At 37.6% G+C, this 19,781-nt stretch overlaps 1 protein-coding gene across 1 annotated transcript in view; it reads left to right on the forward strand.

The window, feature by feature from the left end:
* The window catches only part of LOC104516355 (phosphatidylinositol phosphatase PTPRQ-like), a gene marked incomplete at its 5' end in the record, with an annotated part of 48,414 nt that overhangs the window by 11,458 nt on the left and 17,175 nt on the right, over positions 1 to 19,781 (forward strand). The window contains 9 exons of the mRNA XM_010160659.1: positions 1,854 to 2,098; positions 2,719 to 2,785; positions 3,379 to 3,537; positions 4,802 to 5,024; positions 5,463 to 5,536; positions 10,091 to 10,190; positions 10,947 to 11,075; positions 18,584 to 18,610; positions 19,277 to 19,358. Of these exons, the coding sequence (XP_010158961.1) occupies positions 1,854 to 2,098; positions 2,719 to 2,785; positions 3,379 to 3,537; positions 4,802 to 5,024; positions 5,463 to 5,536; positions 10,091 to 10,190; positions 10,947 to 11,075; positions 18,584 to 18,610; positions 19,277 to 19,358 (1,106 nt within the window). The remainder of the gene's footprint in view (positions 1 to 1,853; positions 2,099 to 2,718; positions 2,786 to 3,378; positions 3,538 to 4,801; positions 5,025 to 5,462; positions 5,537 to 10,090; positions 10,191 to 10,946; positions 11,076 to 18,583; positions 18,611 to 19,276; positions 19,359 to 19,781) is intronic.

Below are 19,781 nucleotides of genomic sequence, written 5' to 3' on the forward strand. Positions count from 1 at the left end.
ATAGAACATCTTTGGTCTTGAAGCAAAATTTAAACATAAAACTTTAATGAGGTGAATCCTACCATTTTGAAATGATACCTGTACTGGACTTTAGAACACAGACCGTCTGTTCTCAGTGGAAGGAGGTTGCTAGTGAAGGCCCATAGGGATCTGAGCTTGAATCAGCTGTTCCACAGATTCAAAACTATCTGGAGAATGAGGTGGATACTAAGGTGACAAAAGTTGCTGATGGTATTAAGTTACTCAGAGAACCAGAGATGAAAGTGAGGTACTGTGTAAGGACCTCATGACGCCAAGAGGCTACATTACAGAAAAGTAGATAGTATTTGCTTAGGAAAATATAAACAGATGTACATGGGGAAGATATAGTCCTAGCTCTACTACATAGTTCCTGATTATGCTCTGTCTACTATCTTTGCTGGTTTAGAATTGTTCACAAAGGATATTTAAACAAACAAACAAAAAAATATTTTCTGAAAAGTTACTGAAGTTTTGTTTCATTTAAAGTAATTATCAACTGTGTATAAATGACAATTGCTTTATCTCTAGTGAGGTTAGCTGCAGGTCAGCTTTTTTAGCTATATACTCAGGTTAATTTCAGATCTAGACATATCACACACTTATTGTACTGATCATTTATCTTTCCTTTGATGTACGAAAATCCAATGTCCCTTATGATATGATATGAGTGTATGTATATGTGTGTATATATGTATCTTTCTAATGCCTTTAATACATTAAATACTAAGGTTTTCATGAGCTGTTTATATCCCTGGATGCTGATACAGCTTTTTACTGTGGAAAAATGAGAGAAGATTAAATTAGGTAGTAGCTGGGTCTGTTCTTTGAGCTATCCTTTTTGGTAGCCCTTTGTCTTATTTACAACTCTGATAAATTAGGGGGTGCAGTCACCTTAGACAAAACCAGTTATTTTTTCCATCTCCTCTTGTCTCATCTGGTTTGTACAGTCTAGCATATGACTGAGTTAGGACCAGTTTACACAGACGTACTCCAGAGAAGCCTGAGTAAGCATTTGTAGGCTGGTGTAAAAAACCTGGAAGATATGACAACTGCATCTAAATCCTCGGCTGAGGGAATGTGTTTACCTTCAGTTGCTTGATTTCACTTTTTAGAGGTCATGCTACATACTTGTCTGCTCAGGTAGAACAATAAATATTTAGCTGCCTGAAAAGAATGTTACAGCCATTTCTTTCAGAGAGGGACATTGGGCAAATGATTTACACTGTTGCTGTCATGAGAATGAGCTACTGGAATAAGCATTTGACAGAACTGTCTTTTGGAAAAATGCATGTTGTGTTTGTGTCTGGGCATCAGCTAGAGGAAAGTTTTTTTCCTAAAGACTTATCTGTGATAAGCAGAGACTCTTAGAGCACGGTGGCTTGTTTATATGTTGCGAGGGATCTTACTGTTGACAGAGAGCTTTCAGAAAGGGATACTCAAGACTAACACTTACTTCTTGCTTGTCAGTCCCTGCAAGGATTTGATTACACTGAATATATTTCGAGGTATAATGATACCTTCAGGGTCTCTGAGTAGAAAATAAGAAGAAACTTTTCTGAGTAGAGACTAGTGAAGGTTATCTAATCGTTACTTTTAATAAGTGTGGCATTAGATTCTGCCATTAAGAATTGTTTTTCACTAAATATTCAACTTTTTATTGCCTTTATAAATATTTACATATGTAATAATTATTTGAGATGTTTTTAATAAAAACAGAAAATACCAATGAAATAATGCTGATATACAAAAATATAACTTGTAATTTTTCAGGCTTTACTCTAATAGTAATAGCAGTGAACTGATTAAGTGGATCATTAAAATATTTATTTCAGTGCCTGAAGACCCACCCAACAACATAACGTTTCAGAAGATACCAGATGAAGTAACAAAGTTCCAAGTAACTTTTGTGCCACCATCTGAACCAAATGGAAATATTCAGGTGTATCAAGCCATGGTGTACAATGAAGATGACCCCGCTGCCATCCGGATCCACAACCTTAGTGTCATTGATAAAACAGATCAGTCAGTCACTGCAATGATAGAAGGACTAAAAGGGGGACATACCTACAATGTCAGCGTAAGAACTGATCCTTTGGATTTTTGCTTTGATATGAGTGAGAAATTACTCTGAACAGGGAACACAAGCCTAGGCTGAATATGAGATTTTCATGCCACGAATGTTAGCTGGGGTGTCAAGAGAGACAAGTCTGAGGAACGAGGGCAGCAATGAAGAGGGTGGAGTGAGTGGGAGCAGGACACATCACTACTGGTTAACTTTGCACTCTGGACCACTGGTTCATGTACTAGGAAAGCAGCCTGTGACACACTGTCACAGGTACAGGACTATATTTCTCTCTTAAATTAGCACTTGCATTATTCATTTGGCTCAGATGAAAGGTCCAGTTCTGCAGTGGGAGCTTACTAGAAGTATGTGCATAAAGCCCTTTCAGATGATCAGAGAGTGGGATGTGAGAGGACGGGCTATCACTATTTAAGTGTGCTTGGATTTCTCCTTTTGTAAGAGCTACAAGACCAGCGATGCTGTGTTACTGTAAAGAAATGGGAAGGAAGTTCTAGAAAAGTTTGAATGACATAAGGAGTGTTTCAGCATACATTGTTACTTCAAATATATGCAGATTTGGCCAATTTGAAGCTATTACAAATACTCATTAAAATAAGTGTTTCCTTTTTTTCAAGGTGTATGCAATTAATGGTGCTGGTGCAGGTCCAAAAATTCAATTAAAAATAACCATGGATATCAAAGGTATGTCTCATAAAGTGCCCTTTAGCTGAAATCTCTGTAAATGCTGAAAAACTTGCTGTTCTACCTATGAGTACACAGCTTTGTGCCCTTGTCTGCTATTTAAAAGCCACATAATATAGGACAGAAACACATGACTGACAGCCTTGAATCTCAGTGCTTGATTTTGCTGCATATAGCTGATGATTTGCTATTCATATCTGAATGATATTGCAAACCATGTGCAGACTCAGTGAAGTAGTCACATTGACTCAGTATTTTAGTTACCATCAGCAAACAGCTTAGAAGAATATCACAGGAGTATAGCTAAGCATAATAGTATCACAGTTGTGGAAATAAATAGTCATTGATTGAAATTCACTGAAAAACTAAGACTCAGTCTCTTTATTGTTTTCTCTTTTAACTGAAAACTGATATGTAGATGCATTTATCAGAATACAGGTTTTGGAGGCTTAAGGCATTAAGTAGAACATTAAGTTCACCCTGAAAATATGCTGAGATTTGTCTTGTATAACACAGATATGTGCCTGAACAAAGTACTTGTAGTGAAAACATTTTAAACCAAAACTGTGTGGTATATCTTTGTTTAAAAATAGAACCACCACGGCCTAAAAAGAAACCAACACCAGTTTATGATACCAATGGGGCACTACTCGTCACAGCCACAACAATTACGATCAGAATGCCAATATGTTATTACAGTGATGATCATGGCCCTATCAAGAAGATACAAGTTCTTGTTGTGGAAGCTGGAGGTAGAATTTCATAAGTTCTCTTGAAAATTGCTTTCAAGTTTTTTTATTTCTTTACTTTCAGGCAGTTTGGTTTTTGCCTTTTTATTTATTTTCTTGGGTCTCAGTAATTTCACATTCGAGAACAGCTAATAAAATCACTTTAGCTGTGGCAACAGTACTAAGAGCAAAATATCTTGCACAGGACCTATGGGCTGGGTACTGACTTTTGGAAACATTTGACAACAAAGAGTCATCCATGCTGCTTGAAGTCACCAATATTATTCTGACCCTATTGTTATAATTACATTTTCTTGATATCCTATTGCCTTGAAAAAAATAAGTTTGGCATTTATGAAAGGCATTTATGAATATATCTGAAACTTTTTTTTGCAAGGTTTTTCTTCTGTTGCTGTTAGTGTTGCCTGTAAAAGAATGCAGTCATGTGCAGTTGATATTTCCATTTCATAACGGGGGCAGAGGGGGATTTATATTGCCCCTCCTGTAGACTGTGGGTTAGAATGTGTATTCCCTTGTATGGACTGAAGAACATTTACTCGCAAGACCAGTGCCATGATACTCTTTGGAGTACTTGCATACCAGTGGGAGTGGGAGTTTCATGTTAGCACATCATATGGTCAGGCTTACATTACCTAAGAAGAACAAATTCCGGGTATTTAATTCCCTTGTTTTGCTATCTTTTAAAGTATAGAAGTAATGTGAATTCACTTAATGCGAAATCTCTCACCTTTTACTGAATTTTGCATTTTAACACTAATTCTACAGACATTTGCCTCCTAGCTATTGCTGTGAGGATTCTCTTGAACCGATAGATATGCAAATATCATGTTAAGCAACATTTTGAAGATTTTTCTCCTGAGTTGCTGAGTACCAGCCACTTATGGAAATTTACTAATTATTTCATTTATGAAACCATCTTTACTGTCTTTTGAGTAAGCACTTTTAACTGTCTTTGCTAGCCAGGCTCAGTTTAAACGTCAAGTAGCTTGCACAAGGGTTATCCTCTACAGGCAGAGGTAATGTGTGAGACTGCCCCTGAAATTTTCTAGTTGTGATTCAGCTGAATTACTCTGAATTAGCAAAATATATATAGTGTGGATAATAAGGAAATTTGGATTCAAGGGCAAATACTGTTATGGACTTAGTTGTGTAAATGGCACCAGTAGCATGCTAAGGTCTTAGAAAAATTAATTTCCTATTTAAGTTCTTTAATTAGAGTCTAGTTAGCATGTAAATTGTTTCTGATTATTTTTCTTCTTGACAATAGCTCAACATGATGGGAACGTTACTAAGTGGTATGATGCCTACTTCAACAGACCAAGGCTGTATTTTACAAATGAAGGCTTTCCAAACCCACCATGTATAGAAGGAAAAGAAGATCTGAGTGGCAAAGAAGAGATATATGTTATAGGTGCTGATAGTACATGTATGATACCAGGCAGTCAAGACAAAATATGTAATGGCCCATTGAAACCACGAAAGCAGTACCTGTAAGTACATTTGTCTCTATGTTTGTCCAAGAGAAAAATTCAAGTGAAATATACATTTATACAAACATGCAAAACGTGGTTCAATTATGAAAAGGTGGAGATTGACATGATCTTCATGTGTCTCTAAATTTTTTGGGTAAGCATATATGTGGGAGATGATTTTTTTTTAAATGTTTCAAGTAACAAAAAATGCTTAATGAGTTCCTAAATTAAATAAGCCCATATCCAATATAGATATTTCATATAGTTTGATTATACATTTGACATATTGAAACTGAGTCCTTGATGTCTGTCCTAACGTCACTTTGGCAAGTGAATAGTGGTTCCAGCTTGCTTCATACTAAAACTGAAAAATAGTTTTTCGTTTCTAAGTGAAATAATATTAAAAAAATGTATATAAACTTTCATTTCATTAGTTTTCTTGGTTTTATTTCACAGGTTTAAGTTCAGAGCAACTAACGTTAAAGGACAGTTTACAGATTCTGACTATTCTGACCCTGTCAAAACTTTAGGTAAGAAGAGTGTTATTTATTAAAGTATTTCTTATTTCCAGAAAATTAGACAATTCCATGGGTTTTGGTTTTTTGGGTTTTTTTTTAGTAGAGTGGTTTCTCTGAAGCAAAAAATCTCTATTTTTGTTGGACCTAGCTTAACCAGAATGGCTAAAGAAACATATCCATTCCCTTGTAGGTCCTTTTGAGGTCATCAAGAGGTCTTACCTCAGCCTGGACTGTTAAATGAAGAAGCAGTACTGACAAAGTTTGTTAGCAGAAATTCAGTTATACCAATAAAAATATAATTTGGCCAGGATAGCTCATCTTTCTTGGTCAACTGCCAGAAGCTATACTGTATGCAGTTTCCCTCTGTGTTCAGTGTAGATCTATCCCAATGAGCCTAGTGTAGGAAATCTCTTGGCTGCAGCTCATTCCTCCTAGTGGCAGCTCATCCGAGGACATGACTCCTTAATCCTTCATCCTTTAGATACAGACAAAAAAAAATTAATATTGCCTAATAGAACTCCTCTGGTTGTGATATCACTGACCAATAGGCCAGATATTATGGGATCCCAAATCCAGCAAAAATTCTTCCATGGCAGTGTTGATCTACTCCCAAAATTGGGAATGAAAACTCTTGTAGTAGATCACAATAAGATCTGTAAGTTCTTTTAATATATTGGTAAGCTAAAACTTTCTTAGCTGAGCATTAGCCCTGACTTTCTGAAAAGGGATCCCAAGACAACTGGATGAGTACCCAGAAGAATTTTAGTGGGCACATATTTTTCACTTGACATTCATCTTCTGTGATATAAGCTCCCTTATTCATCTAATCCATGTTAGAAATTTGTTACATGATCTGATACTGAAGATCCTGAAATGCTAATTCACTACCTGAATATTCTGGAAGGATCTGGCACTATTTCTCTAGCCCTGAATGTTTTGGAACGTGCAACACAAAAGAGTTTTTCTATATGTTCTGTGTTTAAAAGTTCTAAGACACTGAAGCAAGTAGTTTGCCCAGTGACAGAAAGACAGTGTGTCCAATCAGGGAAAACAAGACTACTGGAAATTAGTTCAATTGTATCCAATCCTCTGGGCAACTTTCTCCTTTCTAATAGAAAAGTCTGCAGTGCTTAAAGAAATCATGCGCTAAGGAGCAGACAGATAGTGTAATTCATTCACTTCTGTACTGTTACTGAACACTTGTGGCATGTTTTCCTTTGGTGTAGATCATAAAGAAGCAAGATCTCTTTGTTTACTCTGAATAAAATGTAATAGGAAAAGAAATAGATCTGATAAATTCCTCAGTTATCCATGCTTCCTCATACCCACCCAGTGACTTCTGTGCTAGATTTTACCATTTAGTTTAACATCAAGCACTGCTTTTAAAATGGACACAATAGCAAACTCTTGTCTGGCCTTAACTTCTACATTTCAGAGTTCATCCAACAAGAAACAAAACTTAAATGGAACAGGTAAGTTCCTTCCTTCTCTGCTTTCTTACAAGTGTTGTGAAATCAACGTAAAATTGATATATCACAAGTGAGGCAGGTACTGCAGTTGAGTGGCCTTGACGATACAGCACTGGCAATGCCATTACCAATGTATCTTCAGTGAATAAAGGAAGTTAGATTTTTTTTTTTTTCCCCGGACACATTTTCTCTTGAGACACACAACCGGAGGAACCTTGCCCAAGTGTTTCCTTACAGAACATGCTTTGGTTATATGAACTTCAGACTTGCTCTAGAAGCACAACCCACAAAACATACCAGAAAGATCAGTAGCTGTTAGGTATTTCTGTGATCTCTTCCACTTGTAACAACAGCATCATTTTAGAAGAAATTCATTCTGCCTGAAATCAGAATTGCAATTTAATTTTAAATCAATTGTCTTATTTTGTAATAATCACTGATTTTCCAACATTACACTTTCATTTTAGTAGATAAAACTTTAATTTAAATTTTGGCAGAGGTATTCATGACAGTTCAAAGAACCCAACGTTATTCTGGTTTGTAAGTCCACTTATAGAACAGGTAGGTCTTTGATCTGGAAAACCATAAACCTAACCTTGCATCTGTGCAATTTAATACTGCATGTTAAATATGTTTAAAGCAGAAAAAAATACAGGAACCTATGAGAGAGTTCTCTGTGGCAGACGTCTGATGCTCTTGTTAAACAACAGGAATTTTTCTAGTGAGGAACACCGAAGCAGAAACGATTGGAATACACAGCTACAATAATGCTTTTTTAATTACAGTAAAGGATACATTTTAATATGTCTTTCCCACTCAACCATACTTGGCATACCACAGCTCTTCTCTTGAGCTGGAGAAGTGGGGTTTCTTCCTCATAACTCATGACTGACATTGCAAAAGTTACATTCTTACAACAATGAAAGGTCAGAATTTTTTTACTAGATAATTAACGTGGTGACAAATACTCTTTAAACTGCTAATACATCAAAGAAGCTTATAACCTTTTCATAAACTCTGATTTAGCAAATCATTACAGGGCAGCTGATAGTCTTGTGTATGTGTAGGTTTTTTCCATGTGAAACACAAAGTCATGAGACAGGAAATAATCCAAATGACACTGCCCTTTGCACAGAAACCTACCTTATGATATTCTACTATTGCAGTTTGTTATCATCATGTATTGAGTTGCAGTACCTGAGAATTATATGTGATATCTTCTCTTCTACCTCCTTTTCCTTGCCAATGATCATCTCTACAGATGTGTGTTCCCTCTTGCGAAGTAGTAGTAGGAAATGTAATTTTTATTCTTGGTGGTTATCCTACCAACACTGTTTTGTTTAATAATATCAGCAATGTTTGGATGGATGTTAATTGTAGATTTTAACACTGACGTCACTTTTCAGTGCAAAATAGAACTGTTGTAGAGGTTTCTGTGGAGATTTTTCTGTTCTTCCAGATTACTAACATTAGTGCCTCATCACACAGCTCACTGGGTGGCAGTGACTTTTTCATTCATTTTCTCCTTACAACATTTTTTATATGCCTGCTTTTCTATTTTCTTTCCCTGGCCTAAATTGTGAAGTCCTACAAGGCCCTACCCTGTAGTGTCCAGTGTTGAATCTGAAGCTTTACCAATGCAGTGGGAGAATTATTTAAGGTGGTTTTAAACTGTACTTAATTCTGTTGTCTAACGTTTCATACAGGCATGACATTGCTTATTCATGCTGGTTTTGGTCTACAATAATATTATACTTTCTTCCGATAAATTTCTACGTGACCTACTGTTTACTGTGCTGTAGTATTATAGATGATTATTCCTGCCTACGTGTAGAACCATGCCCTTGATCTTACAGAAATGCAACCTACTGTTTTAAGATGATTTCTTCAGCTAAATCAGGATCATTCTGAATTTTAAGCATGTTGTCCAATGTACATGCAGTCCAGATCGTCTGCAATATACTCTCTAATCCAAAAATCATAGCCTTTTGAGAGAAGCAAAGCTAGGACTTCAGAGTTTACCAGTGTGTCCTTGGGAGGATGTTGTCCATTGAGTGGGAAATCTCAGTTTCATATGGCAGGAAGCAGTACATTTTTCTGTCCTTCCTGGAGGCTGGACAATCGCTAGGTTTTCTGCAGTGGATCAGCAAGTGGAGGTGAATGTCAGCATAGGTGAACAATACCAGCAGCTGTAATCCCTTGCCTTTCTTATTTTCTCTGTCCCCCTAAGGAAAAAAGAGCCTGAGGTTTTTGAGATAGGGACAGGATTACCAGGAAGGGTGGGAAAGTAAATGAGTCTCAGAAATTTAGCAACAGAGAGGTTCAAAAAGAGGTCTAGAAACTACTAATCTAAATGGTTTATGAGTCTCTGACTGAGCTTTCATTCTCACCTGGAAGGACTGATGAGAATACCAGCACCTTCACTTTTTTATCATAAAGGTCTTTATGATTACTTTTGACCTGCTGGTAGTTATTCCTAAAAGTATCACCAGTTCTCACATAAATAAAGAGCATGAGCTAACGGTGAGTGAGGGATATGAATCCAGAAGGTTCAGATCCAGTTGCTAGGAGGGTTCCTTCAGCACCCTGAGGAGAGTACCTCCAAAAAAGCATCTTTTATGTTGTGCCTGTGAGTGACAGCTGCAAGCCTCATTGCTTTAGAGCTGTGGCTCTTCCTTTTCCACTCCTGGAGTTTGTTTGCTCCAAGCTGATCGAGCAGTGTGTCTGTCCTTGGCTGCGCAGAGGCTGAGGCAGGAGCTCAGCTCAGGCTGGTGTTCAGACTGACGTTACTGCATGCAGGCTTACCTTGTCCTGTTTAGCAGGTAAAACTGATAAGCACCAGGAGATGGCTGCATATACAGCTGTAGACATATACTATTAGCATTGTGTGCTACATAATCAGCAATGCTCAGGAACCTTCATGTAAATTGTTTCTGGGTTTGTTATATTTTTCTTTCCTGAGCACCTCTTCGACTAAGACAAAATGGATGCAGTTGTAGAGCTGTACAGTGTGTCATCGCTCCCTGATTTCACCCTGTCAGAAATGTAAAAATTTTAATGAATCCATGAAATATTATATTTCCACTTTCTGTTGCAGGTGAAGGACTGTCAGAAAGATCTGTAGAAGTTATCCTTGCTGTTACTTTGTGTATACTTTCAGTTGTTCTTTTGGTGGCTGCTGTATATGCTTTTGCAAGGTGAGATTTATGTATCCTTGCCATACCATGTTTGCAACCACTCAAAAATGTTTTAAAGAAGAGTTGAAACAGTCCTATAAAGGGAACCAATCTGTCATTTCACAATGTATTGCATTTTCTTTTGTTGTTGTTTTTGTATTTTTTGTAGAAATTTAAGGAGGGACTCACAAAGGCTAGCTTTTGTCTAGTGAGGGTAACCTCCATAGGTGAGGGAGTAAAACCAGCGTCTCCAGGGTGTAAATCAGACAAGTAGCCTATCTACCCTTTCAGACCCACTACTCTACTTACTAGAGGATACAGATCAGTGTCAGCTGGCTGAAGTTGGCATGATGGCTAACCCTATTGACAGCTAGTTATGATATTAATATTCCAAGCCTTGTTTTCCATCTTACGAATAAATACATCTGTTAAATACATCTAAGTCTCACATGTGAAACAGAAATCGATTTCTAATTCAAATTGTAAACAAACTGCCAAAAGTCCTGTTCTTCCTAAGCTACATCATTCAGGCATTGCTGAAGAATTTATGTAGGAAAACCGGGAGAATATATAGGCTAGATTTTTTCTCCACATGAATTTTAGACAACACAACTGCCAAATTCAATGAAATTACACTGCTTGAGGGGAGAAGCAAATAAAGGCCAAGGAAGGATTCCTGGCAACCGTTTTTCAGTTTCAGCCTGTCTAATCAAATATTGACATAATGTGTCCTTAAATCTACCGCATGTTTATTTTTCGCTATTATTTTCTGCTTAGGATTCGGCAAAAGCAAAAAGAGGGAGGCACATACTCCCCACGAGATGCTGAAATTATTGACACTAAGTTTAAACTGGATCAGTTGATCACAGTGGCAGACCTGGAGCTGAAGGATGAGAGATTTACACGGTAAGCGTACTCCTTAGGCAAAACAGTAGTCCAAAGGGGCTGTAGCCGTGACCCCTTTCTGACCTTTGCTTGTTTGGAAGTGTTTGTGGTGCTCTTATTTACACAGGTCACTGAGATCCTCTTTCAAAGAATGACCTCCATCCTCGAGACACTTCTCACTAGCTTTTAGAAAATCACTTAATCTTCAGCTCTTTTTACAACAAGATAAAGATCTAAGTACAAATCACTGTGTAATTGTCTTAGCAAAAAAGGGGCTACATATTTTTAACGTGCAGATTTTCTGAGTATTTTTGATGGCCCAGTGTTTTTTCAAACCTGCAGAGGCAGTTTGAAAGAGGAAAACTTCCAGAAGTCCTGGACTTCTGATTGAAGAACAAATCTGCCATTGTTTAATTGACACTTAAAAAAGCGTTGTTTTCACAAAAGGATTTGCGTAACATCTGGGTTTCTCTGGAGCTCAGCACATTGGCTATCCTGACATCTACTCCATTAAGGTGTATGCAGAAATTCCAGGCTATTCATTTTTTTTTCCGACCAAGAATATTATCACAGATGTTTATCAGAAGGAAAACTGCTCTTTCTGACTGCCAGAAACATGGGTATTATTCACTGAATAAATATAATGATGATTCTCAATATTAGATGGCATTCAACTGCATTAGAAATGTTTGGTGAACATTCTTTACCTGCCTGTATTTTCCCTGCTGTGTCACAGATGAAACACTGTGGTAGGCAGTCTCCGTAAAGATGAGAAGCCTAAAATAGTCTTGCCCTAGCAGTCAGGCATCCTACTGTTGAGGACTAGGAATAGCTGAGAGATGAAAGGTTATAGCTGTTGACCTGTTTTGTTTGAATGTGTATATGTCTATGTGTGTGGTACAGAGTGAGTTGATTGCGTGTACAAACCTGTTCAAAACAGTGCACACAGGAATGGCTGCTTGTAACAGATGAGAAATCATAGTATGCATCATCTGGAAATCATCGGTGTAATGGATGTGGTATGTTCTGTGTGGGGCACATGTCACTCAGATAGAATTGTTTATTACCTGCTAATAACAGTGGAAAACATTCTCTGAAGACAGAACCATTGCCAATGCACTGTGATAACCATGACCTGTATAAATGATCTTGATGGATCTTTAAAATGGCCATGTTTCCAAACTGTTAGCTGAATAAGAATAGCACTGGTTTTGTTTATATACTAAAATGTTAATGGATTTTACTTCCAGATACTCTTCATTTTTCTTTAGACGCAAGGAGATATTTGTCATCCAGTAAGTTTTTCTAATTTTGAAGCAACATGGTGTGTTTTCCATTCTGTCCTCTTAACCTGTGTGCTACTGTACTGTACTGAGTGATATATATTTAGTCAAAATGAGCTCAGTCGTCACAGCTATACTTATGACAAACAGTGGTATTTGTCATCATGAAATCATATTTATTTTTAGTCCCTAATGTTAAGGTACAACAGTTCCACCCCTATTTTGAAATAAATCAGGGCAATTTTTACATGGAGGTTGTAACACATTATGACAACATAGCACTAATATATACAACCTGTCCTTGAAGCAAAGGTAGTGCAAATGTGACATAAGAAAGATGCTGTTTCTTTCCTTTGGCAGCTAGAATGTATGTACATAAGAGAAGTTGCATTTTTTCTCAACTGCCTATTGTACTCACACTGCAGCTGTTTTGTACTACACCACCACAATCTCAGCAACGTATCCACACAATCAAATCCTTTTTCAGTTTGCAGACTACTCTTCTGCCACTTTTCTGTCTAAATTATGCGTAGTTCAGATTTGTACAGTCACAAACTCTACAGGGGAATTGCAAACTATAATATTTCATACTTACTTGCACTTCATTCTGTGATTTGTACACAGCAAAGCCTTTACTGAACAGTGCTTCAGCAGTTTTAGTGACATCACCCTTATTTTAATGTTGGTTTCACATTTTGGTTTGCAGTTTGTCTTGTCCTTCCATCTGTATATTTCTCTTTCCTTCTTCCCCACTCCTTTAATGGCCAAAAGCAAAGACTCTCCTCTGCTATTCTTGTAAGGTACATGGTGCAGTTGTTATATTTTGAATTACTGTTTTGCAAACAGTTGCTGCAGTGTAGCTACAGCAGGCTCCTTGGACAGGTCCTTTGTTGGATATTGTGACAAGTTGTTGAAATTTGAAGTGTAGGCACTGAGATTTCCTCAGGAGACCATTAATGCCATCTTTTCAACTGGAAGCCAGTAAATATACTGTAGGACCTGGACCATATAGTATACTATATGTATGTTACCTACTAGGTAACATACATATAGCAACGAGGGGCAGGATATCCTTTATCTGCTCAAAGATTTCATTTAATACAGCTTTTCTTTTAAGTTGTAAAGAATGTTTCAATATGTGTAAGATTCTGTTCTGGTAATGTCAGTGGCCAAAAGAGGCATTTTAAGTGCCTCTAATGCTGTCTTTCACATAGATACATCCTTCCTATTAGTGATGAGTTATATCAAGCAGCTGGCAGGATGGCTGTGTGCACCAAGGCAGCTTACCACAAAACCTAATGTCTAAAATATTTTGCTGCCTGTTTTGAGACTTCCACAGTTACACCACAAAAGAACTTTTGTACCTGTTGCCTTTGGAGAATAGTGATGCAGAAGTCAATTACAGTCCCATTTCTTGCATTGTCCTTATCATTCAGAGTCAGTTTAAGTTTAAAAAAAAAAAAAAAAGTCAAATTTAAAAGTACCAAGCATCCCATTTTGCCAATTTTGAAACTTTTAAGGGGTCAATGTTTTTTTTCAGACCAGGTAATTCATATCAAATCCCAGTTCCCAGTAGTCATTTTTTAACATAACCGTGCTCCAGCATGGGGTTCCTCCCATGGGAGACAGTCCTTCATAAACTTCTCTAACACAGGCTGCAGTTCTTCATGAACTGCTCTGGCGTGGGTCTCTCCCATGGGGTGCAGTCCTCAGGAGCAGCCTGCTCCAACCTGGGTCCTCCCGGGGTCACAAGCCCTGCCAGCAAACCTGCTCCAGCCTGGGCTCCTCTCCCCACTGGGCCACAGCTCCTGCCAGGCGCCTGCTCCAGTGCAGGCTGCCCACAGTGTCACAGCTGCCTTCGGGCATCCCCCTGCTCCAGCATGGGGTCCCCAGGTGCATGTGGGTCTCTGCTCCCCCGTGACCCTCCATGGCTGCAGGGGCACAGCCGGCCTCACCATGGGCTGATGGGGAGTCTCTGCTCTGGTGTCTGGAGCACCTCCTTCTCCGCTGACTTGGGTGTCTGCAGAGCTGTTCCTCTCACATATGCTCACTCTTCTCTCCAGTGGTTGCCATGCAGTTAATTTTTTCCCTTCTTAAATCTATTACCCCAGAGGCACTACCACTGTTGCTGATGGGCTCAGCCTTGGCCAGCGGTGGGTCCATCTTGGAGCCAGCTGACATTGGCTCTGTTGGACATGGGGGAAATTTCCAGCAGCTTCTCACTGAAGCCCCCCATGTAGCCACCCCAGCTACTGAAAGCTCATCATGCAAACCCATTACAAGTGGTCATCAGGAAAAAAAATTAAAACTTCAGTGTCTGAAAATTCCTAATACTGGCTAATACACATGCACCATCCTCAGTGAGTGTTTGTTAGACAATTAACTAATGGGATATAATTTCAGAGGCCATGCAGGGAAGTAAGTCCTACTGAATTCAGTAGAAAATGAGGTCTGCTTTATGAAGCCAGAACGCTGGCTTTGAATGTTTGGGACATACACTGACCTCCACGATGGTGGAACTAGTATGAGACAGGCAATAACAGAAAAAAGCAACTCTTGTTTATAACATGTATGGTTATTAGTTCATTGAGCACACTGAATATACATGTACTGGGGCCTCTCATCTCTTACTTTTTGTAACATGTCCCTAGGGTTTGGCAAGTCACTTTTCAAAGCAGACACTCATCTGCTGTGAATAGATTGTGTCACTGAATTTTCAGGCCGCACCAGGCGAGAAACAACTAATGCTTCCCTGTTCCAGCTGCTCACCTAGGAGACAAATTTTCTGACATCCTACTTTTGCAGTGGTTTCTGCAGCAAGGATAAAGCCATGTAGGTTCCTGTTTCTTAAAATCTTCTCTTGAGCAGTTGCACCTTGTGGTGGATGCTTTGAGGCTTTTGTTTCACACTATGTGAAACACCTTGTCAAGAAAATGGGGCACAGATTCAGAAGAAACATTTCTGAATTACAGAGACTGTAACCCTTGCCAGGTAACTAGAACTCTTTATGGAAAAATACGGTATATAACATTACCATTTGACCTAACCTTTCCTATATATTGTGCATTCAGTAGGTGTTTATATTTGCGGTAACATTCTGCACACACATTACTTTCTCTAGACTATCCTGTTTCTTCTTCTTTGAGTGGCAATAGGCATGACTCTTGCCTTGCCTTTTTCTTCAGTAGCTTTCATTTTAGTAATCAACAATCAAAAATAGGCTTACTTAGCTTTGTATCCCAGGAGCACAGGTTTATGAATGTACAGGTCCTGGTAGAATGGAAGAAATGGCCATGTGTTCTCTTTGCTTAGGCCTTTACTATTTAGGAAGGGTTAAGCTCCATATTGCTTTCAATTAACTTGCTAAAAATTAGTTCCTCCGTTGTTCCTAGGAAGTGTCAATGGTGCTTATGAGTTAAGCCTTTTGCCTACATACTCATTTCTGTTGTTTTCTATTTGGACAAAGTTTTAATTCCCCATGGATTTCAGATGATTGACCCAGAGAGAAAGCCGAGTCTGTGTGACAATATGGTCTTCAGTTACCACTGCCAACACAAATAAATGGCTTCTTTCTAGCTCTATCATAAGTAATCTGAGTGGGATTCAGATTTTTGATAGACCTCAAAAAAATCCCACACATGAAACAATACACTGTTTTAAAAGAAAATCAGATTTAAGGCAATAAAGCATTCTTTATCTTAGCGAATGTTTTTCTTTCCTAGTTTCAAAGTCAGACAAGCGGGAATCCGGAATTGTCCAGCTGAAATAGGGAAATTTTCAACTTCATGGTTTGATTCTAAATTGTACTCATCAAAATCTAGTGATATCTATATTCTTATGTTTTATACAGAGGACTGGGAAATGTAGAGAACCAGATTAGAGGTAGAGTATTTGTTTATTGATGAATACCATAAGATTTTTGTTGCATATTCCAAGTCAAGAGACAGAAAAAAATACTACTTTTTGAAGCCTGAGCATGCTAAAACTGAGCAGAGCTGTGTTTAGTGAGCATACAAAATTCATCCCTTCTGAAGTTTCTTACACAACAAAGCCAACATCTTTGCCACAGTCTTCATTAGACATTAATTCTCATATAAGCACTTAAATTAAAACATCTGATTTTCTGAGCTGCCCAGCCACTGCAGTATGCACTTGCTACCCACAGAAGTGTGAGGGTTCAGTAGTTCTAAAAATCAAGTTCTTCACTTAAATGCCCACAGATAGGTTAAAGTGTCAATCAACCTGTAGGTGCCTTACTTGTTTAAAAGTGTTTACTGCTTGTGAAAGATAATACATGATTATGCTATAAAAATCACCTGTTATTAAAAATGAATTTTACTTCCCTGCTTTGAGTGAAAGTAAAACAAGGAAACGTTGTTGAGTAAGGTGGTGCTGATGGTGCTGCTTGTCTCCTCTGGTCTTTGTTGTTGGATCCGTGTACCTTCAGCACTGAAGTACTAAATGACATACTCAGGTTGCTTATGCACAGCATAGATGTAATTTTTATGCTCTAATGACCAAACTGCATTTGCTTACTGAAAGTTAGGAGCAGTAAGACCCTAATTGCTGTCAGTTTGAAAGGAGGAAAACCAACAGTATTAAAAACATTACTGGGATGTCCACTGAGAGGTGACTTTTTTCTGTTGGTCTATGAGGAAGATAGGTGAATTCAAAGGAAACACAAGTGTAATTTCTTTGCAGAGACTGCTTATAATTTTGTCCTGAAAAAAGGCCTAAAGAAAGCCTACTTTCAGCCCAAAGACAAATCTATTATTTGTGTGCAGTACATTGGCACAGCTCTTAAGAATACATTTTTCTGCAAGAAACTTTAGCTCTGTAATGTTGCCTGTATTAATAGAAGGTAGTTTCATCTGCCACGTGATATGAACAACATAAGTGATACAATAAGCACTAGCTAGATGTCTAAACATTCTGAACAGAGTTGCACGCTTTGTCATCTTATTGTCTTCTTTTTCATTCTAAAGCTCTCTTTCAGTTGTCCTAGAAAGCACTTTGAGTTTGAACCTCTTTCTGTGAATTCTTACAATTCTTTTTACTCCAGTGAGACTGACCCAAGGCTTTCATAGCCAGATTGCTTTGGTTAAAGAGAACAGTCATAACAATGTATGTACCACAAAGGCAATTCAATAATTGTATTAATCTCATTTTATTATCAAATTAAAATATCTAAATATTATTTTAAATATTAAATTCAAATATCTAAGACTAACTTCATAAACCAAATTGGTTTAAAGCAAATTATTTTCTTTTCTAAAATTATGGCAGCAGTAGACAGATATATTTGTGCTATAGCACAGTTTTTGTAATATTTGTATGTAAGAATGTATGCATTTGGGAGAGATGGACACATAAAAGGTATACTTAGAACTTTTTTTAAGAGGCAAATATTTCAAACTGTTACTTCAAACTTTTTGGCTGGGTTTTTTAGATAAGCTCTGTGCATCTGAGTGTTCAAGGTTTGGCTTCTAAATCCATAATGCTGAGGCATTCTTAAAATGGGTTCAGAGGCGAGAATGATGACCAAGTTTTAAGGCCACCTGAAAGTCCCCTGAGTATAGATGCTCATGTAACATCTTAAGGAAACCCGCTGTGGGATCGAGATAAAGATTTAAGTGTAGCACAGTTTCTAAAATCACCATGCACCAGGAAGACCAGTGAATATGTAAAAACGAGCATGAAAAACTTTAGAAAAACAGACATAGCTCTTTGGTTTCTGTAGAGGAACACCAATAGCATGGTTCACCTGTGACTTACTTTAGATATCTGCTTAAAATGAGATTAAATCACACCTATTTCTCTTCATTGATTACAAAAGGAATCTAGAGTGACTAGCTCAGAAATTGGTGTCTGTATTCAGTCGGATGAATCCTATCCTTTTGCTCTGAAATACCCCTTAGAAGAATAGTGTAAACTGAAGCCTGACAATGTATATGAAGTGGTGTGCTGGAAGTATGAATTTCCCAGGATCATATGAACCCAGAGCACTGTAAAATGATCTGAAGAGAATAACAGAAACTGTAACTACCGTATCTATATCTGCCAATACCTGAGATAAAAACTAAGCAAGACAATCACGCAAGATATCTCATATACAATAGTACTTGAATCCATGAGAGACATAATTCTGGTTCTTTAGTTGCTTGAGTACTCCATCTAAAAGCAGTTAACATGCACAATATTGGTTAACTCTCAACGTGCTACATTTAACAAAAATCTCTGTTGCAGGTTACTTAGTTATAGAAAATCCATCAAGTAAGTTGATTAAAGATTTTTGTATTGTGGTCATCGGTGAGTCTCAATGTGTGGTTCCCTCTTCTATGTTTATTAGAAAAAAAACTCCAAGCTGCGTATAAATCATAAAAGCATGACTAATTGCATGGTAACTGGAGAAATGCTTTCTCTCTCTCTGGGGTGAAGCCTGCATGTCTGTCTTTTAGCTTGGGAAGTAATACAGGGATATTTAAACTCCTTGGGGTTTAAAAACCATGTCATTATGAGAATGAGGTCACTGCAATATTTTATATGTCTAAAACCTTGCAAGGTATAAAATGTTTTCTGTGCGACAAAGAAGTATTATGTACTTTAGAATACAATGATAACTTTACAGATTTACATTAATGTCAAAACCTCACCTTGGAATGCTGTTACCTATAAAACAATCCTACCCAACAGTATTGTTCACATTAAGAACTTAAAAATTTGGTGAGAGGGAACAACAGAGGGAGAAAATGCTTCTATTTTAAGTGACTGAACACAAACCAAATAAGCATGCTGTAAGCAATTTATAATTTTCTGTCTATATGTATCCTTTGCTTTGAACTGAAAAACTGTTTATTAATAAACTGCAGTTAAATAAGAATAAAAAGAATGACGAAGAAATTCCCTATAGGTTTCTAATTCTTCTGTCATTACTTTCAGGCCAATAAGCAAGAAATCTTTCCTACAACATGTTGAAGAGCTTTGCACAAACAACAACCTAAAGTTTCAGGAAGAATTTTCGGTATGTTGCTAGCAGTTGTCACAACATCGCAAGACCTTCAGTCGTTTCATGTGTCACATTTCATGTCCATTTTAAGCAGGCAAGGCCGTGAAGGACTCTGGCCTTGATAATCAATACCTAATTACCAGGTTGATTGTTTAGAAAGTAACATTACACTGATTTGGATTCTGCTGTCTATACTGCAACCTGATCAGAATTATTAACCTAAATGTCAGCAAAAAATGATCTTCTCTAGACTTCTGTCTTTTCAAGGAAACCACGTTATTTATGCTTTTACATATGCAGTGATGCGTATGTAGTTTAATTGAGAACAGCTTGTTTAGAAATAATTTCCTAGCATATATACAGGCATATTTAACTGTTTTAAATAAATTCATTTTCCTGAGTGATGATGACCCCAAAATACAGCTGACATTCTGTGCA

Source organism: Eurypyga helias, unplaced genomic scaffold, assembly GCF_000690775.1.
Source record: "Eurypyga helias isolate BGI_N326 unplaced genomic scaffold, ASM69077v1 scaffold9471, whole genome shotgun sequence".
In the NCBI taxonomy this organism is placed as follows: Eukaryota; Metazoa; Chordata; class Aves; order Eurypygiformes; family Eurypygidae; genus Eurypyga; species Eurypyga helias.